This window comes from Pristis pectinata, chromosome 7, assembly GCF_009764475.1.
Source record: "Pristis pectinata isolate sPriPec2 chromosome 7, sPriPec2.1.pri, whole genome shotgun sequence".
Classification (NCBI taxonomy): domain Eukaryota; kingdom Metazoa; phylum Chordata; class Chondrichthyes; order Rhinopristiformes; family Pristidae; genus Pristis; species Pristis pectinata.
In genome coordinates, this window is record NC_067411.1 from 23,083,939 (window position 1) to 23,111,203 (window position 27,265).

General features: G+C 39.1%; 1 protein-coding gene across 1 annotated transcript in view; it reads left to right on the forward strand.

The window, feature by feature from the left end:
- dmgdh (dimethylglycine dehydrogenase) overlaps positions 1 to 27,265 on the forward strand; it is an 86,924-nt gene that overhangs the window by 47,082 nt on the left and 12,577 nt on the right. Inside the window, exons 9-13 of the mRNA XM_052020677.1 lie at positions 4,035 to 4,188; positions 15,169 to 15,334; positions 16,970 to 17,100; positions 18,220 to 18,437; positions 24,589 to 24,746. Coding sequence (XP_051876637.1) covers positions 4,035 to 4,188; positions 15,169 to 15,334; positions 16,970 to 17,100; positions 18,220 to 18,437; positions 24,589 to 24,746 — 827 coding nt within the window. The remainder of the gene's footprint in view (positions 1 to 4,034; positions 4,189 to 15,168; positions 15,335 to 16,969; positions 17,101 to 18,219; positions 18,438 to 24,588; positions 24,747 to 27,265) is intronic.

Below are 27,265 nucleotides of genomic sequence, written 5' to 3' on the forward strand. Positions count from 1 at the left end.
AACTTAAACCGCAATGCAAAAGCAGTTCCCCTATTAATCTCATTGGGTTAGAGTTAGCTCATCTGTTAAGTTTGCTACCAGTGTGTTCCCACTTCACTGATAGCATGGCTAATGAATTAGGCTTGAAGTATTCAATTTTATCTTGACTGGGTTGTCCCCATTTCTTCATGTCCAGCAACAGCTACCACCTTTGATAATGTCACTTTCCCTGACATCCTTGGCCTAACTATCTACTATGACCACAAATGGAATGGTTCATCTATCCCATTTTTACAACTATTTTGTTCTATATTTTTCCTGTCAACAATTTTTATTTTGTTGTGAAGCTTGAGTTCATCCAAAAATACTGTTTGCAGATTCAGAGCACCTCTTTAGCAACCCTCTTGATATCCGATGCATGTAAAAGCTTGTTAGTTTACTCACCTTTACCTTCTAATTTTCCTCTCTCTTTGTATTGTAATTTGGTTTGACTTCACATTGTTTAAAACTGTTGTCAATTCTGCTTTAAACTTTTTGTCCTCAGGATGTTAAACCTGTGTCTTTGCTCAATTCCCTTCATATTGATTTCTACCCACAATCTACTTTCCAGTTGCCTTGCATATGATCTTACTTTCTGCGTGCTCTCCTTCTGAATTGCAGTTGTTCAGTTTTTTGACACTGTTTGGATCTAATTATTAAAATTCTCCATTTAAAACTGTACATTTAGCAAACCACAGTTTCTTCCACCAGTTAGCATCAATACACATAGTTTGGTCAATAATTACATAGATATTTGTAGGATCCAGCTATGTGCAAGATGACTTGTTTGTGAATGCTTTTATATAATTCGTTAATTGTAACATGTAATATCAATGCATCTCTAACAGCTATTTAGAAATCAATAATTCTTAAAATTATTACAGATATATTTACTGAACATTGTGAATTAAGAAAGACAAATAATTGTTTTAAAACTTTTAAAAACTTTATTTATATGGCACGGTAACAAGCTCTTCCCTCCCACCCAACGAGCCCAATTACACCCATGTTAACCAACTAACCCATATGTCTTTGGAATGTGGGAGGAAACCGGAGCACCCAGAGGAAACCCACGCAGTCACAGGGAGAATGTACAAACTCCTGACAGACAGCGGCAGGAATTGAACACGGGTTGCTGGCATTGTAATAGCATTATGCTAACCGCTACGCTATAGTGCCGCCCACTTCGTTTTGCCTACTTTGCCACTTTAGCTTTCAAGTGGGCAAATTGTTAGCTATTTCCTCGCTCTTGTACTCTACACCTTTGTTTATAAAGCCCATGGTTCTGTACGCTTCTTTAATCAAATTCTCAATCAGCCCGGTCACATTCACTGACCTATGCACATAGTTCTGTTTTGTTTCTACTACCTCGATGTAATTATGTACAGCATGATCTGTCTGGATGGCACACACAACAAAAGCTTTTCACTGTATCTTGGTACATGTGACAATAATTACAATTAACCCCTGATCTTTCTATTCTTCTACCCCTTTTAGGCTCGTGTCTTTGGTTCTGTTACGAAAAATAACATTTTGTATTTCCTAGCATTAACTTACATTTGCCACCTATCCACCCATAGCATCGGCTTGTCTATTTCTCTTTGTTGTCTATTACTGTCTTCCTCACAAATTCACAGGTCCTCCAACATAGTCATGGCGAAACTTCACAAAATAATAGTTTTGCTACAACTGGTTTATTGTGTCTAGTTTTGGGTGCTACACCTTAGAAAAGGTTTTAGAGGGGGTGCAAGGGAAATTTACTAATGTTGAAGGACTTTAGTTACATGCATAGACCAGAGAAGCTGGCAATGTTCTCACAGAGTCATAGAGTTGTACAGCATGGAAACAGGCCCTTTGGCCCAACCGTCCATGCAACCGAAGTGCCCATCTACGCTAATTCCATTTTCCTTCATTTAGTCCATATCCCTCTATGCCTTTCCTACCCATGTGCCTGACCAAATGCATTTTAAGAACTCTGATTGTACCTGCCTCTACCACCTCCTCTGGCAGCTTGTTCCATACACCCACCACTCTCAGTGTGGAAAATCTGTTCCTCAGATCTCCTTTAAATATTTCCCCTGTCACCTTAAACCCATGTCTTCTAGTTTTAGAATCCCCTACTCTTTGAAAAATACTGTTACTATCTACCCTCTCTATGCCCCTCATAATTTTATAAACCTCTATAAGGTCACCCCTTAGCATCTTGTGCTCCAGTGCGAAGAATCCTAGCCCATCCGATTTTTCCTTGTAACTAAAGCCCTCCATTCCAGGCAACATCCTGTTGATTCTCTTCTGCACTCTTTCTAGTGCTACCACATTCTTTCTGTGACCAGAATTGCACACAATATTCTAAGTGTAGCCTAACCAATGCCTTGTACAGCTGCAACATGTTGTCCCAACTCTTATACTCAGTACTCTTGCCTCTGAAGACAAGCAAGCTAAACGTTGTCTTTACTACCATATCCATCTGCGTCACCATTTTCAGGTAGCTATGAACTTGTACGCCAAGATCCCTCTATACATCAACACTTCTAAGATCCCTGCCATTTGCTGATTTGTAATTTGCTCTGACCAATATCCATTACCTTACACTTGTCCAGATTAAGTTCCATTTACCATTACTCCACACAACTTTCCAGCTGGTCTGTGTCCCTCTGTATCCTTAGGCAACCATCCTCGCCAAGTACAACTCCACCAATCTTCGTGGGGTCAGCAATACTTACTTATCAGACCACAGACATTCTCATCCAAGTCATTCATACACCACTGGGTACAGACTTCCAGTCAGCAGAACAACCCTTTATCACTACCTTCTGCCTCCTATCACCAAGCCAATTTGGGATCCAGTTTGCCAAAACACCTTGGACCCCATGTGCCCTAACCTTTTGGACCAGCATACCGTGTGGGACCTCGTCAAAAGCTTTGCTAAAGTTGATGTATAGCATGTCTACCGCCTTTCCTTCGTCAATTTTCTTAGTAACCTCCTCAAAAAAGTCAATCAGATTCATGAGGCAGGATTTCCCATGCGCAAAACCATGCTGACTCCCTGTCTTTCTAAGTAATCACTAAGATTTTTTTCCATTAGTTTTCCTACTACTGACAAAAGGCTCACCAGCCCATAGTTTCCTGGCTTATCCCTACTACCCTTCTTAAATATGGGAACAACGTTAGCTGCCCTCCAGTCCTTACCCGTTACAAAAATCTTCATCAGACCCTCAGTAATCTCCTTCCTTGCATTCCATAACATTTCATCAGGCCCAGGGATTCTTTCACCTTGATGAGCACCAATGATCAAGGAGAGAGATTTACGTAGTTATGAAAACAAAAAGGCAATGCCATTTAAAAAGGGAAAAATACTGCAGTTGCTGCCAATCTGAAATTAAAATAGAAATTACAGGTAGTTCTGCTATAATGCTGTTTCCATAAAGCGAATTGGATTGATAAATTGGGGAACACTATTTGTATTACGTGGGTCGAATTGGTTATAACATGATTTTGATCAGGAACTAACCCTGCAGTAATCATTGCGTCTTCAGTACACAGGCTGCCAGTTTGACCACGGTAGGCCATTTAAGACAATTACTTTAGATATTGACAAGCAATATCTTTTATTGATATTTGTGCAATGATACTCTATTAAACAATGCACTGTACAGCCTTTAGTATTTTTAGCTTGCAGTAACAAAATAAACTTGCAGCTTTGAAAATCCTGCAGGGAGAATAACTTTGCTATTGAGAGTCTGAAGCTCTCTAGCCCCAACCCCATTTTTCTCATTGACACATAATTGTTTTTATAACACAACTTCCTGTAACTCAGAGTTTCTTAGGAATGCAACTATCATGGTATAGCAGAATGGCCTGTAGTTGAAATATTTAGCCAGTCAGGTAGCATCTGTGGATTTAGGCTGGCATGTCAATGTGTTTCATGTTTAAAAGCAATGCTATAATTATCGATAACAGGATCAACAACAATACATTAGCAAATAATCTGACATGCTTCCTTTTTCCTTGTTTAGTTGGATATCCCAAAGAAGAGAGATTTGGAGGACGGCCAACAGAAAGAGTAAGTGGAATTTATGAAACATTGAAAGACAAGGCATCCATGGGTTTCCATGCTGGCTGGGAACAGCCACACTGGTTCTACAAACCTGGAGATGATCCTGGATATAGGTAAGTGGGTGCATTGAGATTGAATGTCAGTGGCAGTATTAATCAAAAGTGTGGTCGGAAAATCTTTTTTAGATCTGTTTTCTGTCCACGTGTATTATTCACATAGAAACAAACCAGGTACAAACTATCAAGCTCTCAGTCCAGTACGTACATCTCAGTATTGGGAATTGTTGACAAAATAATAAGAGTTTTAATAAAGCAGGCTTCAGGCATTGAAAATAGCCAGAATTGTGTTAAAGGCCATTTACACAATTCTGCTTATAGTATAATAGTTGGATGTGAAGTAGAAACAACAGTTTTGTCTTAAAAGAAACTGTATGATCTGGAAACCAAATTGGTCTAAGTGTAAAGCTGTATGTATTAATTTTTGAAAATACCGTGAGCTGAAAGAAGATATTAATTCTAAAATTCTGTTATCTAAATAAGGAGAAAATCTACTTTATTTCCTGAAAGATTGGGTGGATTTTCTTTCATGATGTCAGTGCTGCTCCAGTTGTGATAGGAAAATAATGCCAGCCACATGAGTGACATGACACTGACTCCAGAGAACTAACAAGGTCAAATTTATTTTTTATATGCCTGCTCCTGGAAGTCCACTTGGGAGCTCACCATGGGGTGGAAGGTAGGAAATTCTGAGCAGAGCATTGATGTAAGTGATGATGATAAAGATGACAATGACGATGATGGAACTACTGATGGTAAATGACACCTGTGTTGTCACTCCATCATTATTAGATCTTCCCTTCTCATGGCACCTTCCCATGCAACACAGGAAATGAAACACCTGTCTTTTTATCTCCATCCTTTCCACCCAAACATTCTTTACGGATGAAGCAGCAATTTATTTGTACTTCATCGAGTTTAGTATATTGCATCCCATGCTTACAATGTGGTCTCCTTTATTAAAACAGAAAATGCTGGAAATATTCAGCAGGACAGGCAGCATCTGTGGAGAGAGAGAGATGGAGTTAGCATTACAGGTTGATGTCCTTTCGTCAGATCATTGACCTGAAGTGTAAACTGCTCCTCCCTCTGCATGTATTGCCTGACCTGCTGTATGTCTCCAGTATCTGTAATCTCTTTCTTTTCACTATGATCACTCCTGTACGTTGGGGAAATGAAATGCAGTTTGGATGCTCACTCAGAACACCTCCGTTCAGTATGAATGTCTCTGAGCTTACAGTTTCTGATCACTTTGTCTGTCCCAGTTGTCTGTCCCAATCCCAATTTGACCTCTCTGCCTTTGACCTCCTAAACTGCTCCAACAAACTCTTCGTGAGCTCAGGAAAAAACCTCATATTTCTCATGGCTTATGGCACATAAGGAGGCCATTTGGTCCATCAGGTCTATGCCATGATCTAACTCTCCACATTACAGCTTTCTGGACTTCACACCAAATTTGACCACTTTAGATAATGAAATGTTCTAGCTTTGTGTCTCACAGTTCCAACATTGAGTTTTTTATCTCTCCTCATCCAGTAATTTCAAATGTTATCACCTTCTCGTATTTACACCTTCCAAGGCCTGCCTGTTGTTCCTTGCTAGCCTTTATCACTCTTGCTCAGCCAGTACCTCCACTACTTGTCTCATTCAATCTCTCCTGGCCTTTGGCATGTTACAGACCTTACCATTCATTTTCTTGACCCTTCTCTTTCTCTGCAACTTGAAACTTGTTTTGTTTCTAAGTTTTGTTAGTTCCCATTGAAGAAAACATCAACTTGAAATACTAACTTTGTTTATCTACAGATGCAGACTGAGTTTTTCCAGCATTTTCCCTTTTTATTTCATCTTTTCAGCATCTGCGGTGCTTTTTAAAAATTATTGCATCGTTTGCTTGATTTTGAATGGGTGCTTCTGTTATGCTTTATCATTTCTGGTAGAAAACATATACAACTAAATTACGTGCAGGAAATCATTAAACCAATTTTCTCAGCTTCTTGCTCCAGTACCAGTGTAGGCACTTAAGTGCAAAGAATAACCTTGCCAGGATGTTACCAAAAGAGTGCATTTGAAACTTGCAAATAGCATTCAGTTGTCATAGGATTACACTGAGATCTAAGTTATGGAAAGAGAAATGTCTTAAAATAGGATGTGAGAGGAAAGCTGGAACTTTGGTCATTCCACTATTTTATTATGGGGCGGGGTTGAACCCAGCCCATAAGCTCCTGCAATTCTTGTCACTACCCTCGCAGTATACCTGTTATTGGAAACCAATGAAGGGGCTTTCCACTGACTCTGATAGTTTATTTGATGTGTGGTTGAGCCATAGAAATCAGAGAGCAATTCATTTCTTAACCTGTGTTAAACTAGGTGATGTCAGCCAAAATTGGCCTCTTGTTGGCCTCAGATTGTGAAGGGAAAATCTTGGTGAGGGTTGCCAACCCTGACCTCTATCCAATGAAGTGCATGGCCTTGCAGCTGCTTGTACGTTGAACATGGAACAGTACAGCACAGGAACAGGCCCTTTTGCCCAGAATGTCTGTGCTGACCATGATGCCAATTTAAACTAATCCTATCTGCTTGCATGTGATCCATATCTGTCCATCCCCTCTTCTTCATATGCCTGTGTAAATGTCTCTTGAACATTGCTATCGCATCTGCTTCTACCATCCTCCCTGGCAGCATGTTCCAGGCACCTACCACTCTCTGTGTAAAAAATCTTGCCTTGCAAATCTCCTTTAAACTTTCCCCCCTCTCCTTAAATCTATGCCCTCTAGTATTTGATATTTCCACACTGGGAAAATGACTCTGATCTTCTATCCTATCTTTGCCTCTCATAATTTTATATACTACTATCAGATCGCCCCTTAGCCTTTGACACTCCCTCTGACAATCCAAGTTTGTCCAACTCACCTTGTAGCTAATACTCTCTAATCCAAGCAATTTCCTGGTGAACCTCTTCTGCGTTGTCGCCAAAGCTTCCACATCTTTCCTGCAATGCGGCAATCAGATCTGCACACAATGCTCCAAATGTGGCCTAACCACATACTCCAAAATGGCCATATGGGTCAGGGAACTTCCACCTGTGGAAATCAATATCATCAAGAAGTCAACACCTTCAAAAGGTATAGGAAAATGAAAGATTGAAACCTTACTCCCTACATGTAACTTAGGCTCAGAAATGTCAACTCATATGCAGTTAAAACAGAAGGGCGGCACAGTAGCGTAGCAGTTAGCGCGACGCTATTACAGCGCCAGCGATCGGGGTTCGATTCCTGTCGCTGTCTGTAAGGAGTTTGTACGTTCTCCCGTGTCTGCCTGGGTTTCCTCCCACATTCTAAAGATGTACAGGTAGGTCAATATGGGTTTAAATGGGCGGCACGGACTCATTGGGCCAGAAGGGCCTGTTACCACGCTGTAAATAAAATTTTAAAAATTTAAAAATTTTAGAAACACTCAGCAGGTCTGGCTGCAATTTTAGAATGAGAGACAGAGTTAATGTTTCAGGACTGAGACCCTTCATTAGAATTCCAGCATCTACAGTCTGTTTGATTTTCCTATCATTTGGAATTTTTGCAGGCTTATTTGTACATTGCTTTTGTACCTCAGTCCATGAACATGAATTTTCAAACAGTTTTTAAAAGACTTTTTACATAAAAATTGATCTTTCAAAGTTATAAATTCATTATTCCTACATTTGTATGTTTACAGATGAGTTAACTACGTCCCAAGACAGAAATATACGCACTGTGGTTCTGTGGAGGACAGAGAGAGAAACAGAAGAGGAGGAGAAGTGAGAGAGAGAGAGAGACCTTTTCTTTACTGCCTTATGAGTAAAAGCTTCTATAGTTAGAGGGGGATAGTGGTAGACTGTAGTGGAGTTTCGCCCAATAAAATGTCAAGTGTAGGAATCTGGCCTTAAAACTCCATTCACATGACTGTCAATATTTTGGATGCAGAGAAGTCTGTCTCTCTTAAAAAAAACTCCATGCTTTATTTCTTCGTACTGATGGAAGTTGAATGAAAGCTGGGACATGGTCTTTTGAAGGGGATAGAAACAAAGGTGAAATTTAGTTGGTGGAGACTCAGAATTCCCCGTCTATCAGAATCAGGTTTATTATCACTGACATATGTCATGAAATTTGTTGTCACCTCTGATTTTTCCCTCCTGCCAAAGTTAAATTTCACCCTTGATGTAATAGGTAACAGTGAATGAGTGGGGGATGTTTGTGAAGGGGAGAAGTGACAAAGAAATCTTGATGGGGGGGGGGGAAGAAGGACAGCAGATACATTCCTTGGGCCTGGTGGCTTACTTCTTAAGGTTCTTCATGAATTCTCTACATTCTAAGATGGTTGCCATGGATTGACAGGTAATGAATGTCTCCCAACAAATGAAGAAGTGAGAGAGAAAACAGTGAATTATGGCAAAATGCTAGAGTCTATGATTAGGTACACAGTAACAAGGCATTTATAAAATCATAATATGATTAGCAGAGTCTACACATATATATCAAAGGGAAGTTATGTTTGACAAATCCATTAGAAATTTCTACTGGTGAAAATTAGGAGGAACGAATGGATGTAGTGTATTTGGAATTCAATTAGGTTCTTTCTGGGATTAAGTTCATCTATTATATTGGATTTAGGATTACTTAACGGACAGAAGACTCAAGTTGGGAAGACTCACTATCGAGTTGGCAGGATGTAACTAGTGGAGTGCCACAAAGATCAATACATGGGCCTCAGCAATTTACAGACAATGTCAATGACAGATAGGGGAATGGAGTATTAATGTTTGCTCTTGATACAAAGGTAGACTGGAATAAAATTTGGCTCAAAGAGGTTCCATGAAGATATAGATAGGTTAACTGCAAAGTGACAAATGGAGTACAATATAGGGAAATGTGAAATTATCCAATTTGTAAGGTAGAATGGAAAAGCAGAATATTTCTTAAAATATGAGAACCATATAAATATTGGTACTCAGTGAAATTTAGGTGCTTTTGAACATGAATCATAGAGAATTAACGTGCTGAATATAGAAAATATTTAGGAAAACAAATCATAGGTCAACCTTTATTACTGGGAGATTTGAATAGAAGAGTAGGAAGTTTTGCTGCAAGGACCTTTGTGAGACCAGACCTGGAATACTGTGCATAGATTGGTTATGTTACCTAAGGAAGGATATGCTGCTCTGGATGTCATGGAACAAAGATTCACAAGATGAGAGGAGAAGCTGAATCCAATGAACTTGTACTCTCTGCTGTGTAGAAGAGTGAGAGGTGATCCCGCTAAAGCAACTTAAATTATTTGAGGGTTATCAGGATAGATGCTGTGAGACCTTTTTCTCTGGTCAGAGTTGAAAATTGAAATCACTGTCTCAGGATAATGAACTGGTCAATCAGGACTAAGATAAGGAGAAATATCTTCAGTCTAAGGGTTATGAATCTTTGGAATTCCATTCTAGAGGTTTGAGGATGTTCAGTCATTGAGTACATTCAAGCAAGATATTGATAGACTCTTGGACACTCACGGAATCAAGGGAAAAGGGGTTAAGGCAGGAACATAAAGTTGAAGTAGAAAATCAATCATGACCACTCTGAAGTGTTGTCTAATCCTGCTCCTATTTCTTACATTGTTATCAGTTTTCAATTGTGTAATTACTGGAGGCTGTTTTACATGGAGATGGATTATGGACAGGGGATAGAGAGACTTTGTTGAACAAGGAGTGGAAAGTAAGAGAGTTATTAAATACCACTTCCACTGGCTTGCCAAGTCCAAAAGGAAGTCAGTCTTTGTCACACTGGTGAAATTCTTAATTGGAAGAGTTGGATTTGGAGCCTACTCCAGATGTCCCTGAAAAAGTAGAGACCAGAAAACAGCATCCAGGTAATGAGGCTTCCTTGAGTGGAGGCGAGGTCTAGCACACATTTATATGCTGAATGTGTGTCAACGGATGCCTTTTCCTCCATCATAAAGTGTTGGTAGTGTTCTATGGCCTTGGCTGCAGACTACCTCGGAGAAAGTAAAACAAATCTAGAAATCACGAGGAAGGCAGTGGAAAGCCACTTCAACCACTTTTTTGTAGACTGAGAATCTTGTGTGAAATTTCCTTGGACACCACCAAGGATAGAAGACCGTGGTTGGGCTAGATCCTCCAGTACATACAATTATCAACAAAATATTATAGGTTCTACATGAACATATTGATCTGTTTTTCTTCTGCACTTTCATATTTTCATTTTCTAGAGGGTTCTGTAGCAGTCTTTTATCCCGTTAGCTCAGGTTTGCTTTATGCAGAAGTTGGCATCTCTGGTTCCAATTTAAAAAAAAGATTGCTCAGATGTGGATTTTAGCCAGGCAAACCAAAAAACATTCAAAATTGGCCTGTGACTTGTAATGATATATTCAACCTCAGCTGACAAAAATAGAGATGCTGCATTGGCTTCACTGCCCCTTGGCTTTAGAGGAGATCAGGTGAAATTCCTGCCCCTGGTCTCTTTAGAATGGAACTAATTTGTACCTTTCGGAGAGGCAGGTAAGATAGAAATGTAAACTGGAATTTTTTCATTTCTTGTTTTACATCTAGTTTCTCACAAAATCTTCATCGGTCTTGAAATCATTAACACAATGTTATGAAGGAATTATATAGGGATTGTTATTTCTCTCATGGCCAACCTTGAAAACTGAGAGCTTTTACTGTGAGCTTTGGCTCTCTGTTCAGTTATGGAACAAGTGTTACAACTAATATCCACAATTTGGAATGTAACCTATAGCAAACATTTCCTTTCTAAATAATTTCCACTGAGGTTAATTTTAATTCTACTTCTCTCAACCTGGCTGTGATAGGTTAACAGCACAGATCATCATGTGAACTTGGGATGTTGCTGGTTGGTTCAGTTTTCCTTTGATAAAAATTTGCTTATTACTAGCGGTTGTAACTGCATAATAGAGGTGTCATATTTAGTGAGGTCTTAAAGTTTGTGCCCTAATTTTCCAAATTTATGGGGAGATGAGAAAACTGACTCGCCAAGAATAAATGTCAGGGCATCACAGCGTGTTATCTGATTATCAGATCGTTAGGAGTTGATGTCTGTGAACTGTGTCAATGGCATGTCCTGATACTCAGAATTATTTACTTAAGGAAGAATTTTTGCAAGATAACAGTGAAGATTAGTACTTGTGACACTACTACTTCTAGGTTGTCTTCCACTTCATTGCTGGAGAGAAAAAAATTTGCTTAGAAAGATTATTCTGTTTTGATTTTTATGAGTTACAAGCAGTTACACATTTCTATTAAGTCAGCAAACAAAGCTGGAATGGGAAGCTTGAAACGATCTATTGAATTTGCTGAACCTTACTATCTGCTTAGTGATTAATTGATGAAAGTCAAAATAGCTTTGAAATATTTGTTTCAGGATTCATGAGGATATATTCTCTCTCAAACATGCTATATCAAGAAAGAGGATTTTTGTTTTTGCAATGTTCTCTTTCTGAAAGGCATGGACTTCTTTGCCAGGCAATAGAGTTGTCTGAGTGGCCATTATGTTTGATATGAACTTTAGCAGTGAGTTGCAACAGGATTTAACATTGCCATACACACTGACCCTGACCTCAACAGTTGTCCAAGCAGATAATCCTGGAGCTGCTGGATTAAAATCAAGAGCAAAATGTTATCTAATCTCCCTTTCCTTAAACCAAGATTTCTATAATTGATAGTATCTCCTACCATTGCCTAGGCAAAGACCACCTTACGCTTTACAAAGTAATATGATCCAAAGTTTGTAGAGCTTGAAAGTCATAATACACAATTGAGTGAGAGAACCAAGGTAATTGTTCTACAGGATATTCTCAATTTACCAATGCATAACTACATTTTCTATTCTCTTAAATACCTTTATTTTAATGTTTATTAACTTTATTGGACAATTCACTGTTCTAATGCAATAAATGACTGAATTATTTGGAATCAACAGATAATTGATGGGAAACTAAAATTGAATTGCTTACATTTGAAACAATTACAATCTTTTCCACAATGTATAATCAGTCAATTATAATTAGTAAGCATTGTAATCTTCCTGAGGTAAATGAGGAAATGGATCAAAAACATTGGGTGGGGTACAAGCTGAATGCTAGTTATCCCCAGGGACATAGAAGTCATACTGAATTTAACAGCAGGACGTTATGATCATTTTATTCTGCTTTCCACCTGCTAGGGAGCCAGGTAGTCAGGCACGTACTGTGCGTACAGTTGCATTTTGTGATGGTACTTTTTAAATTCTCTGCACATCTCAATGTGCTTCCACTATTGCTTCCCAATTTGTGGGGAGCTTGAGTTGAGTGGATCATTCAATCTCAGATGTGTCCCTTGATCTCAAGGTTAAGATAAGATACTTTATTAGTCACATGTACACCAAAACACACAGTGAAATGCATCCCCTTGCGTAGAGTGGACAAAAGATCAGAGAAAAGAATTTCCTGAATTCTGGGCTCAGAATCTCAGGATGAACCCAATTCAGTGGTTGCTTCAGTTGCAGAAATGTGGTCCACATACAGTTTGACTTCACCTCAAAAAATAGTTGCAGAATGTCATTCTCTTTGAAGAACTACTTCTAAGAGTAGAAGTATGATTTCTGCAGCCCTGTTTCATATGAGTACTTAGTCTGCACTTGTTTCATCTTCCAACAGAAAATCTTCTGCAGCAAAAAAAAAGATAGTGAGTCCACATTAATAATTATTTTTCATCATTCGCAGATATGGTTTAATTCACAGTATTCTTGCCTCAGCCAGAAGCTTGTGCATTCAAGTCCAAGACTAGAAATTTGGGCTCAAAACTAAAGATTGACACAAGAGTACAAGATTCAGGGAATGCTGTCCTGGCAGGTGTCATTTTTTTTTGGAGGAAATGTTGCCAATGCCATGAAAATAGAAGAAACCAGCAGATGCTGGAAACCTGAAATAACAGAAAATGCTGGAAACATTCAGCAGGTCAGGCAGAATATGTGGAAAGAGAAACGGATGTAACATTTCAGGTTGAAGACCTTTTGTCAGAACTGGGAAAGAGAGAAACTAGTTAGTTTTAAGTTGCTGAAAAGGTGGAATGAATGGGACAAAGGAAATATCTGATAGGTTGAAACTAGGAGTTGCTGGAGGTTATCTGGTCAATGGGTTAATGGAGGAAGTGGGAGGAGACAAAATGAACAAAACTGAAGTGACAACAGTTAGAAAATGAAGATACAACCAAGGGAACATTAAAATTTGTAAAACACAGGACTGTAGAATATGTCCAGCAATGGAAAGAAAAGCCAAGTCAATATCACAGATGGATGTCTGACAGCAGAAATGGCCAGGCAGAGAAAAGTTACCTGAAATTGGAGTATTCAACATGCATTGCCAGGAGTGGTGGTGGAGACAGATACGATAGAGATGTTTAAGAGGATCCTAAATAGGCACATGAATATGGAGAGAATGGCAAGACATGGACCATATGCAGGCAGAATGGATTAGCTATCACTAGCTTAATTAGTTCGGCACAACATCGTGGGCCAAAGGGCCTCTTCCTATGCTGCACTGTTCTATGTCCAGATGGAAGATATATACTTATATGAATCTCATTATAACAGTGCAAGACACCAGAGTGGGAGTGGGATGTAGACTTAAAGTGGCAGGTGATAGAGAGCTCCGAGTCACCCCTGCGGACTGAACACTAATGCGCTGCAAATCAATCACCAAACCTGCATTTGATTTTTCCAATGTAGGGGAGACCACATTGTAAATGCCAAATGCAGTACACCAAGGGTGAAAGAAGTACAAGTGAGTTGCTGCTTCACTTGTGAGGAATGTTTGGCTCCCTAAATGGTGGGAAGGGAAGATGAAAAAGGACAGATATTGTTCCCCCTGAAGTGGTAAAGTACCCTAAGAGGGCAAGTGGTTAGAGAAGATGGAAGAATGAACCAGAGAGTTGCATAGGGAATGGTTCCTTTGAAAATACTGAAAGGATGGGGAGGGGAAAATGTGTCTGGTGGTAAAATCCTGTTGAAGCTAGTGGAAATTGCGAAAGGTAATCTGGTTAATATGGTAGCTGGTGGAGCAGATGGTGCAGACCAAAGGAACTCTGTCTTTGCTTTGTCCAACAGGAGAGGGAGTGAAAGCAGAGGTTCGGGAATGTTTGAGATGCAGTCAGGGGCTGTCTATTGTGGCTCAGGAGAAAGCAAGGTGTTACAGAGGCATGAGTGTGCAAAGTCTTGTCAGTGGGGCAAATACAACAAGCAGCAAACTGGGGGTATGTAATGGAGTCTGTATAAGAGGCAGGGTGGGAGGAAGTATATTTGAAATGGCTGTGGGAGTCTGAAGGCCATGTCAAGGCTAGGTCTGCTCTCTCAGTTGGACATACAAGATTCAGAGGAACAATTTTGAAGAAGGGAGCTTAGTTATTTATCTATCAGTTTTACTAAAGAAGGATTATCATGCAATTTTCATATTGTTATTTGTAGGATTTTGCTCTGTGCAATATGGCTACCATGTTTCCTACATTAAAACAGTGACTACACTTAAAAGGCAACTAATTGGCTGTAAAGCTCTTTGGGACATTCAGAGGTTGTGAAAGATGGTTTATAAATGCAAGTCTATTTTTTTAGTGTGACTTTTTTTCCCCCCCCAAACATCCTTAAACACCAAGTTAAAAAGTGTAAATGGAAGGCATTCGGATTGTCATTCCTTTGGCAGCTATTTATGAGAGGATTGTATATTCAAATAGGCTAATCTTTCAGTCTAGTAATGAGGCAGTATTGCACCGCCAAATATGCTTATGAGTGTTTGTTTGCAAACTGATTGTGCCTTTTCCTTCATTAAAACAGATTACACTCCAAAAGCATAAGAAAGTAAAATGTTTTGGGATGTTCTAAGATCAGGAAAGGCACAATATAATTAGATGTTCTTTTTGTTGAATATTTCAAAGAGAATACCATAATTGTTCAAAGTAAAGATGATTTATCAACATTGCAACAACATGGCATCACTTTCTTAATCCATTCCTAGACCTAGTTTTCGTCGCACAAACTGGTTTGAACCAGTCGGTCGAGAATGTAAACTGGTCATGGAAAAAGTTGGCGTTTTTGACCTTACACCTTTTGGCAAATTTTCTATGAAAGGAAAAGACTCCATCAAACTATTGGACCGCTTGATTGCAAATGTCATTCCAAAGGTAAGTAGATGTTAACATTAGATATAGGTCTGACAAGCTGACAAAAGCAGTTAATCATTTTTTACAGCAGTACACTTGTCATAAATGTAGGTGCGATGTATAGATGTAATTTCCCAGTAAGACCCATTTTTGGTTAATGGTAAAGAAAAACAAATCAGGTTCATGTAGTAACCTGTCATGCTTTCTATGATGTTGATTTGACCCCCAAATCTCCCTAGTTGAAATAAAGAAAAACAGGATATCCAGTCTGAATTATATCTTGGTCCTTTATAACAGGTTGATAGCTTCCCTTCCCTCTAATCGAATGCCACCTGCAAATAGATCTCCATCATCGTTTTTCCATGCTTTAAAATCATGAAGCTGGTCATTGCAGAACAGCTCAATACTTGCTTTCTCAAGACACTGAGACCAACAGTGATAAGGGTTCTAATGACATTGTGGGTCTGTAACCATAGTACCCTTTCTCACTCTCCTTAACTTCTCCTCCATGACCAGTACAGTCAACCATGCTATCTCCCTCCACAACCTCCATGCCAGTGGCTCTTTTGAACACATCCTGCTTATCACACTGCAGCAGGTTTCTCTCTTAAAACATTTTCTCCTCCATTACCCATGCATTCACCAGCATGCACATTAAGGTCCAATTCTAGAACCCTTTGTCTTATCCAAATGTGGTGCTATTATTCCAAAGCCAAGAATGTCTAGCTATTGTCTCCAACACTGTCATTTATTTCATAACTATCACTGTTGTGGAGTTACCAACCTGGTGTCAGTTTATGACTCCACCTTGTGAGCGCTCATCCTCCAATTCTGGTTTGAAGAACATTTGCTCAAAAATTTCAAAAACACAGAAAAACATTGAAAAATTGGAGCAGGAGCAGGCCCTACCTATGATCTCTGTTCTGTCCCATTACCATGTTTCCACTATCTCCCCATACCCTTGATGCCTTTTGCATTTAGAAACTTATCTGTCTCCTTAAAGATTTTCAACAACTTGGCCTCTACAGCCTTCTGTGGTAATAAATTCCACCAATTCTGCACCAAGTGAAGAAGTCTCTCTTCACCTCAATTCTAAACCTCTTGATGTCTAATCTGACATTGTGACCCCTTGTTCTCAACATTCTTTAAATTCTGGCGAATGCAAACCTAGTGTGCCCTGCCGTAGCAGTTAGCGTGACGCTATTACAGCGCCAGCGACCCGGGTTCAAATCCCGCCACTGTAAGGAGTTTGTACATTCTCCCCGTGTCTGCGTGGGGTTCCTCTGTGTGGTCCGGTTTCCTCCCACATTCCAAAGACGTACAGGTTAGGAAGTGTGGGCATGCTATGTTGGCGCCAGAAGCATAGCAACACTTGCGGGCTGCCCCCAGAACACTCTACGCAAAAGATGCATTTCACTGTGTGTTTCAATGTACATGTGACTAAAGGTGTCTTATCAATGCTTCCAAGAATAATCTTTGTGAATTAGACCCATGTCCCTGGTAAGATCTTACAGCAGAAGTGGGGGACAAAAGAGAACCATAGCCATTTATAGCAGCAGAGTAGCTATGGAAGGATAAAGAATGGTGTTTTTAAATGATGAAATTCCAAAGAGCCCACAGAAGTTACCTATTTTAATTCACTCTCCTTTCTCTCAGCTGGGTTATATAAATATCAGTCATATGATTACCCCAAGAGGTCGAGTTTATGCAGAAGTGACAATCAGCCACTTATCAGAAGGAGAGTTCCTGCTGGTGACAGGGTCAGGATCTGAGCTCCATGACTTAAGGTGAGTTTGGATTTTAAAAAAATTATAACTTTTGAAATTAATTTGTTTAACCATTTTGTTTGATTGAGTTAATTGGAGTGAATGCAAAAGCATTTGGCTCTTTTGCAAAAGTCTAATGAAGATGCATATTATATTTATGTTAAAAAGGAAAACACTTAAATCTTTGTCTTTCCACATTTCAACTTTTCCTTCTGGATCATTACTTTCCAAATAAGAAAGCAGACCAGTTTGACTGCAGATCTTACTATCTCACAGAGCAGATTGGATGAATTGTTTTCTAATTGGGATGAGGCAGTTATCTTTTTACTTGACCACAAGGGCCCCTATTTTACTTATTCATTGACAGAATATGGGCATCATTGAAAAGATCATCATTTATTATTCAGCTCAAACAGATTGGTTGACAATGCTACTCCGGAGAATGGTAAAACCCAATCACATAAGGATAGGATTCTCGTCACTTACTGGCCATCCTAGGCAAGGACAGCCAGCATCCTCTCCTAGAGTAGGGAATTTTTAACTTGGTAATACAGTAAAGCAAATGATAGTGAATTGACTGCCATATTTATGCATTTCCATTGAAATCAGTGGAATGGACATTGGAAACTGTCTAGAGTGGATAGCTGATCCAATTTTGCCTCTTTTACCTTATTGCCAGAAGTCAATATTACTCCCAAGTGGAATTAAGTCTGTCAGATTTGTGGCATATATAATTACCAGTAATATTGTACCTTGGTAGTAGTTTAGCTCAACAGTAGGACTTTCCTCTAAATCAGACTGTTATAGATTGATATTCAAGAAGTCATCTCACCACGTTCTCAAGAGCAATTAGGGATGTTTACAACATATAAATTGAGAAAAGATGCCTTTCAAGGACCTGAGCACATTAGACATGAAATTTAACATGTTTCCTTGTTCATGTGTTAAATTGTCACCTGTGGGCAGGGGTAAAATAGCTCACCACAAGTCCAAAGCCTGCCATATTGGTAAAAGCCAAAAGCTTGGTGCCCACTGTCCCCACCTGAAGCAGGCATTTTAAAAATTTACTTGCTTTTTTTCCCCCCCCTTTCAAAAGTGAAGATTTGCCATTCATCTGATTTATTATTTTCATGTTTGTAGATATATAGAAGAAGAGGCAACAAATGGTGGCTATGAGGTTGATATTCGTAATGTTACTGATGAAATCGGGGTGTTGGGTGTGGCAGGTCCATTTTCACGGAAAGTTCTCCAAAAACTCACAAAGGTAGACTTGAGTGGAAAAGCATTTAAGTTCCTGCAGTGTAAGCCTCTTACTCTGGCTGACATTCCCCTTACTGCAATGAGGATCTCCTATACAGGTTGGTGTCTGATTACCAATGGCTTGGCTCATAGCATTGCCTCAGATGTTTTTAAATGTAAAAAGTTTATAATTAAATAAGATTGCTGCCACTAAAAAACCCTAATCTGAGTAATTTTACAAATTTGCTCACCTGGCCCAGACTCTCACCCATTAGAAATGTTTATCAGGGATTTAAACACAGGCCCACTATCCATGATTTTTTTTAATTTGTTATAATTAATGAGATGGAAATCATGGGAAATTCACTCCCAGGCTTTTGATCCACCATCCCAAAAGCTAAAACTCCAAATCATGCAAACAAATTTGTAAAATTAGCCCTGGTATTTGTCCTGCTTGTCACCATTGAAATTAAAACTTGATTTTAAAAAAATCAGATGTTCTGTGGAGTCAGAAGAGACTTCACAATGTCATACCTAGCTGCATAGCTATGTACTTTGTTGTTTGTCTGCTTGTAAATAAGTTAAAGATTTTTTTAAAGCACTTTTGAAAGTAGATCATTTTTGAAGCAATCCTAATTGATAGGTTTTGCTTTCTGTTTTTGTGTTCTAAAATCCAAATTAAATCACCTTAAACTCACATTAATTTTGAGGCAATATATATGGTAATATTTAATCTAATTAATACTAAATACAGGGAAGACCAAAGCAATTGTCTTCAATCCCTGATGCAAACTCCATTCCTGGCTACAAATTCCATCCCTTTTCCTTGGAACTGTCTGAAAATGTTGCAATGTTTGTGTCATATATGACCATAAAATGAGGTTTGGACTATTTCTCTGTGCCATCAATTAAAGTTATTGTCACCTCTGTATGTCAACCTACTGCCCCTCTGTAACTCTTCAGCTACTTAAACCTTCATCCATGCCACTGTTACTGTTAGACTTGACTCTTCCATCGCTTCCCTCGTTCTTAAAACTCCCATGCTAGAAATTCATCCCCAGTCAGCAGTGGCAAAGCACTCTAGCCACATGAATGTTTTATTGTGCCTTGGAAATTCATCCAATTCATTATTTCTGGCCTAATTAGGAGGGTGGCATTGCCGAACATGGTTCTGGGAAATGAGCCAGGCCAAGGAGTAGGTCTTAGTGTGGGAATATCTAGGAAACAGTGACCAAAATATCACAAGGTTTAGAATAGCTATAGAAAAGGATGTGGACCATGCCAAGGTAAAAACTTGGAGAAGGGCCAATTTCAATGCAATGGTAATAAATCTGGCCTGGCCAAATTGGAATCAAAGCTTGGCAGACAAAATTGTAATTGAATAATTACAATTATTCTGTACATAAACTGTAGTTCTGAGGGAGAAGGGTAGGGAAGTTAAAGGCAGAGCTCCCTAGATGACCAAAACTATAAAGTGCAATAGGAAAAAGAGCAAATGTCATATGCCAGGTCAATAACATAAGTGAGAATCAAGCTGATTAAACAAGTTCAGAGGGAAGTGTAAGCAGAAATAAAAGAGACATTTTCTGTTTTTATTTCAGATTTCCAGCATCTATTTGTTTTCATTTTAATTGAAGGATTTTAGTTATATGGGTTAACTAGAGAACTTGGAGGATGTTCTCCTTGGGGGGAAAAAGAAAGGTTCAGAGAGGACCTACTAAAGGTATTTAGATCATGAAGGGTATAGCCAGCAGATATGGAGAGCCTGTTTCCATTGGCAGCTGGGGTCAAAAATAAAATTAGGTTTAACATGAGGAAAGACTTTACACTGAGTGGTTAAAGTGTGGAATGACTGCCAAAGGTAGTAATGGATGCAGATTCAGTTGTAGCATTTTGAAAAGGAGCTGGATAAGTCCCAGAACAAAGAATTTGTAGAGCTATGGGGAGAGGCTGGATGAAATGGACATGGACTAGCATGGACTCCTTCTGTGCAGTAACTGTTCTGTGGCTTCAATAACATGAATTTCAGAGGTAGAGTACAATGTGGCATTGCCTGGAATTGAATTTCTTGGCACAAGGCTGTTTTACATTTAATCAAATGTTCCTGCACTACACTTCATACTTTATTAACCTTGATGGTAAATGAGATCATTTTCTGCCAGCTTCTCCAAATAAATAACAATAAGCTTGCTCCAGGGGACTGGCAACTGTCTGTCTTCAAAGAAGCAGAGGAAACAATTGCAATATCCCAATAAACATATCACATTTAAACATTGCAATTCTTCTGCTATTTTGATAAGTGCAAACACTGTCTGAAAGTGTCTGTAATCAGATCACACCATAATTGTGTTAAAAGCATTGCAGGTTTGAGAAATGTGGAGTTAGGCTACAGACTATAGTGTTTATAATTTCTTGCAGAAACCTTTGTTTTACTGTATTTATAATGACCTATTACTAATCAATGACTTATGACTTAGCATTAGTAATACATCAGTACTTTCTTGTCTGTTTAATCTTTCACAAGAGAAATATCCCAAAAGAACAGAGCATATGGTATTGGATGAGGAGGGCATATTAATTGACTGCTTTGCTATGTTACTAATATAGCTAACTTCATGGAGATTTGATTATGTTTAATTGTTTTATTTATTCAGCTTAAATATTTATTCTATCATTCAATGATTAAAGTTTTGCAAGATCAAATGATTTCATATAAACCATTCTCCATAGTTCCCAGAACTGATTGTCTGTCCTTAGTTCACGACCAAGTATCAGGAATTTGACAGTGTCTGTATGGGGATTAATACAGTTCATTTGTACACCTGTGAAAATATCATCTAACCCCAAGCTGTGACTCTAGTTTTTAAAATCTAGGTCATTATTTTGATTTAAAGTAATTTTATTTTAAGATAAACTATACTGCATTCCTGACAAAAATCACAGTTTCTTTCTTTAAAAAATCAAAGAAAATGCAAGGGCTTGTCACTTAACCATGTGGCACAGGTTAATTAAACCTCAATGGCACTTGACAGAAAATCTGACAAAAAGCAGCTTGCCTGTGGTTTGGGATATACATTGCTAAGAAATAGTGCACAGTATGTAATTTACATTATTCGTAACCATTTGTAACCAAATAAGTTAGAAATAAAATAGGTCAGGTTTGACATTTCCAACACAATATAAATTGCCTTCTGGCATCTATAGAAAGAAGACTGTCAATTATTTTTGAGGTAAGGGGCTGTAGAGATTGTTTGTTAGCCTTGATGGTAAAATGGGTTTAGTACTTTTTGATTGTCACCGCTGCGATGGTCTAAGTGCCCTCCTTCTGTGATATCATTTTTCAGTGATTCTGTTGCTAGTTTAAAGCAACTGGTCTCAAGGCTTTACTGAAAACAAGTGTTCAAAGTCAATGAAACAAACTTTCAAAAGCAGAGTACAAAATGCACCCACAACTAAACTGAATATTTGGCACAAGCAATCAAGAAAATATTTCTTCACCTTGGTTTCAATGTCTTGCCAGTTTATGTCCCCAACTTTTTGCTGTTATACTTGGAGTTATTAACCTCATGTTGCTTTGCATCCTTCAACCCAACCTGTATTCGCAGTCAAGTATTACTATAGCTGACATTACTGAGAGGCTGTGTGATCCATATATCATTTACCCCACCACAGCCTCCAGCCCAAACACACACTCACATTCATACACAAACACAAGAGGTTATCTGATCACGTCTTATCTTACAGAAAACAATCTTTGTATAGAAATGCAGCTTCTTTTCCTATGTGCATGTGTTGTTATAATTTAGCCTGACTCAGCCACCCAATGTCAACTACCCAACTGTTCCAGCATAAGCAGATTCAGTTTGATCAATCCATGGCCTTGGTCAACGACTTATCCTGTAAACAAAGTCCAGTTCTTCAATGCAGTGACGCGCACTAAGTTTCAATGGCCTGAACTTCATTGACATTGAGGGGTTGGGGGTCAGTTAGGGAGGTGGCTGGGAGTTGGTATGGACAACATGGTCATTTTTGCTCTTAGCTCCACACTGAGGAAATAGACTTAAGGACCAAATGCAATGACGTGAATCTTGGTATTGAGTAGTTTCTTAACCACATGGTGATGAGGAATCACCTGTCACAGATTTTAATTTTCACATCTCCACTGGTTTCTCTAGTGTTCATTCTCTGTCTCATATACTGCATTCACCCATCAGTAAAAAGAAACCTTCACTGTTTACTGACAGAAGGATTCCCAAGCTTTACTCACCTTTTACTAATTGCTCTTTTTTGGAATTGGAATTTGAATTGGTTTATTATTGTAAAGTGTACCATGAAAAACTTGTCTTGCATACTATTCATACAGCTCAATTCATTATACAGTGCGTTGAGGTAGTACAAGGTAAAACAATAACAGAATGCAGAATAAAGTGTAACAGCTACAGAGAAAGTGCAGTGCAGGTAGACAATAATGTGCAAGGTCATAACGAGGCAGATTGAGAGGTCAAGAGTCCATTTTATTTACAGTGCATCTTTTTTTTCCCCCAGTGTTGTTCTTTGTTCTACTACTAGGAAATAGTGAACCCCTTGATAATGTCCTTGTTCAGTCCCCCTCTGCCTAAGCCTCCATCTCTCAAACCATTCAAGTTTGTGCCTGTGCCATGTACCCCAGTCCAAGTCTTTGTTTCTGGATTCCCAGTCTGCAGTCATACTCTTCACCCATCATCCAAGTTCCAATGTCCTGAACATTTGCCTTCATCACATACTCTTCCCAACCTGCATCCAAGATCCCAGCTGCTTTCAATCTTTCACTCCCTTTCTCTTGGGTCTACACCTCTCTGCCACTCTCATTAAGCCAGACTCCTAGCTGTTTCTCCATAGCGTGACGTAGTTTGCATTCACCCCCAAATGAAGAGCATTGCTCTGTGGCCAGGGGGTGAGTGATTATATCATTGCAGAGGCATCTATGATCTGGCAGCCTGCAGTCGTAGAGAAGTTGGGTGATGATGGGTGCAGATGTTGTTGTCCAGAGGCTTCAATTCTCCCTGGATTCTGGCAGAAGTGCCTGGAAGCTAAATGTCCCATATTTCTAGATTCAGAGAAAATCAAGCAGGTTAATGACCTCAGTGGGGACTCAGGTCCAGGAGTTACCACGTGCAGGTCTCATGTTATTCTAGATGCTCTCATGAAACAGGGTAGCTATTCTGCCTTAGGTTTTCATTTCAGAATTATATGCTTTATGAGTGGAATTCAAGGATTTCTCCAGAGCTTAATGGTTCTGTAGATAAATCATTGCATAAGGATCAATCACTAGTTATGGATAGTTTAAAAAGTGTGGCACGTTATAATATCCAGGACAAATCATGAGTATCTGCATTTACTAAAAGTAGTACAATTTGCTAGCCTCTTGTCTGCAGGAATAAGAAATGATCACATTGAAACACAGAATTTATGTGAGTTAACAGGGTTATGAGTGAGAATATTTTTTCCTGGTAGAGGAGTATAGAACCAGAAGTTGCAACCTCAAAATAGAGGGTCAGCCCTTTACGACAATGATGAGAAGAAACTCCTTTACTCAAAGTGTTGTGAATCATCTATCCCATCTATGCTCAGTCATTGAGTATATTCCAGTCTGAGATTTACAGCTTGTTGGGCACCAAGAGGTCTAAAGAAAGTGCAGGGAAGGGAAGATGAGATAGAAGATTAACCATGATCTTATTAAATGGTAGAACTGACTGCAAAGACTAAATGCCCTTTCCCTGCTGCCATTTCATGTTCTTATTCCTTGCATCTAAAGGTGTAGCATTAAAGTTGCCTTCTGCACATTTTGCAGGAACCATGTACTTCTTTTATTGGACTGCCCTTACACTACAGCTCATAACTAGAGGATTATGCTGAGGTTGATCCTCCTGAGGATTAGACAGATGTATTAGAAAAGTAAATCCTTTCCAACATGATCATTGCATATTAATAAATAGCAATATAAATTCTGTAACATTCATGGCAAACGTTAAAGTAAGGTAAATTTTAACAGAGTAAAGTTTCATTATACTTCACAGTGCAGTTATGGCCACCTTCATTTGCAGCCTAAACTTCCACAATAGAATTACAATGTCTTGGACAGTTAGTAATGCCTGGATTCTCAAGCTCTGCTTTCCAAGTGTGTGGAAGGGTAAAGGTAACATCTTTGCTCCTGCTCTTAATGTGAAAGTGATTAATATTAATTCACTAGACATGGTTTAGGGTTGACGGATTTCTCCACTGTCACTCTAGGTGAGCTCGGCTGGGAACTGTATCACAAACGAGAGGATACTGCTGCCCTCTATCATGCTATCATGGAAGCAGGCCAGGAATTTGGAATCGACAACTTTGGAGCATATGCCATGAACTCTTTGCGGCTCGAGAAAGCATTTAGAGGTTGGGGAGCAGAGGTGAGTAGCAAAGGGATATTAAATATGTTTCTTCCTAACTCTGGGCATGTGAGGTTGGATTGGTAAAGGCACTGATACAAAAGGAGAGCCTTACAAAAGTTAGAAAGATAAAACAAGTAGACTGCATTAGGTTTTAGCAAAAAAAATGTTAAACCCTCTGGATGCCATCTGTTTGAAGACCAGATTATTTTAACTCTTGGGTGTTGGTCATATCCCATTGAACAGGATTTTGTCTTGGGCAGATCAAGTTTGCAGGCAGGGGGTCTGTCTGCCCACAGTCACTGCAGTAAATTTCGGGGGCGAGGTTCAAAATTATTTTGCAGGTGAGAAGGACATTGCTGCCCTCAACTCCCTTCTTTCCGTTTCCTTTTCTCTGTTCTCACATGCTGGTCTTGATGTAGGGTCCCAACCTGAAACGTTGACCATCCCTTTGCCTCCATGGATGCTGCCTGACCCAGAGATCCTCCAGCAGTTTGTTTTCTGCTCCAGATTCCAACATCTGCAGTCTTATGTCTTCTGCTCTCATCTCACTTTGGAAGAACCTAAGCGATTTGCCTCAATTACTTCAGACACAAAAAGCTAAAAAGTGCCAGTGAATTAAAACCAGAAGATGCTGGAAATACTCACCAGCTAGTTAAAGTTTCAGGTCAATGAATTGATAAAGAATCATTGACCTGAAGTGTTAACTTAGTTTGTCTTCACAGAGGCTGCCCAACCTGCTGAGTATCGCCCAAATTTTCTGTTTTAATTCATACAGAAGGGAGTACCACTCTCTGATCGCTCTGTTTATCTGTTACATTTATTGATAACCTTTTGTATATTATGGCTCCCAGTTTAGGATTCTCCCCAAATGAAAAATTTCCCCCCTCATCAGGTCACTAAAGATAAGAAAGCCCCTGAAGAAATTGTAGGACCCATATTTACATATGATAATTTAGTTCCTGTCTGAGCCAGGCAGGTATCTCAACTGTCTAACTAAAGACCCAGTTGAGTAATGATGGGTGGAAATCAAACAAGATTGAAATGTTAGCACAACTCTTTGAACTCCTTGTTCCAGGTGGGCTGGATTTAAATCACTCCCTAGGATTCAGATATCAGCAATAAAATTGCAGTGCTGGAAATCAATAGAGAGGTTTACAGCTCCCTCTGTAACTGCTTCTTAATCAAGCAAATCCCAATATCTTTGTGCTCAGACTTAACACATGAACTGATCTTTTCTTGTACTCTAAAGATCCTGGTGCAGAATTAAACCTGTTCTGCCCCACAATGGTCTTTGTGCATTGTTCACATGCTGACATTTATGTGGCTAAAGTCATTAGAAACTTTATTAATTCTTGTAAACTGATTAAATCCCACATTTTAATACTGCCCATCTATCTAGGAGATAACAGGGTGATGGTTAAATGTTGCTTGGGTTTTTCCTGCTGAGTTCTCAGGTTATTTAGTCACAGGGACAGGAATATCTGCCACAGACAGCCTTGCGCTTCATTAATGTTATTCAGACCCAAGCATGATTTTTATTTGGATTGATGCAACATGCAAAGAGCTGCAAAGCTGAGTTATTTCTTCACATCTTCTTCTAATTCAACAATTAGTTCACCCATTCCCTCTCCTTTCATAACAATTCTGTCCTCCATCACACCCTGCAGCATACACATTGTAGCACCTCTCCTCTTCCTTTTGTCTTTTCAAACATTCAAGCTATTCTCATCTCATCTGCCAACACCTACACACCCACCAGTTCTGCTTCCTGCCCTCACACTGCATTTAGCACATTAAATGCATCACTTGGTAGGTTGCCCATTTTCTCATTTGATCTGAGGAGGAGGCCAGTCTCCCCATCTTCATTCCAGCTTGTTTCTAAACCCATATCTTGGACCTCATTATTTCAACAGCCAAGTAAAACCTCTCTCATTGCTGGACAAGATGAGGGAGAGGATCAAAGCCAAGGAGGAAGGAGCTGACATCATTACTCTCAATCAGTTAAACCCCAGAGAATATTGACACTCAAAATGGATTTTGCTTAATTTTTTAAAACTTAAACCTATCACTTATGTTAGGGATGCAAGAATCAACTTTATTCCTCAAAGTTTTAGGTTAGACCTTAGGTGCTATTTTGGGGGTGATTTTAGATTTAAGGTGCTATTTTTAAGGGGCATTTTCTCTCAAAGCAGCTGATTTCTACTACAGTATTCAGAACTAATAGGAAACTGTTCAACTCAGAATTAGGTTTATTATCACTGACTTATGTTGTGAAATTTGTTGTTTTGTGGCAGCAGTACAGTTCAAAGACAAAATTACTACAAATCACTAAATAAATACAGTGCAAAAAAAGGAATAATGAAGTACTGTTCATGGACCATTGAGAAATCTGATGGCAGAGTGGAAGCTGTTCTTACTCCAGAACCATCACCAACACTGTCTCCACAAAATTCTTTATATTCACTGGAAGAAACGAACAAATGTTAGTGGCCTCTCCCAGGCATCCACAATATGGATGTCGTGGTGACACTCAGTCA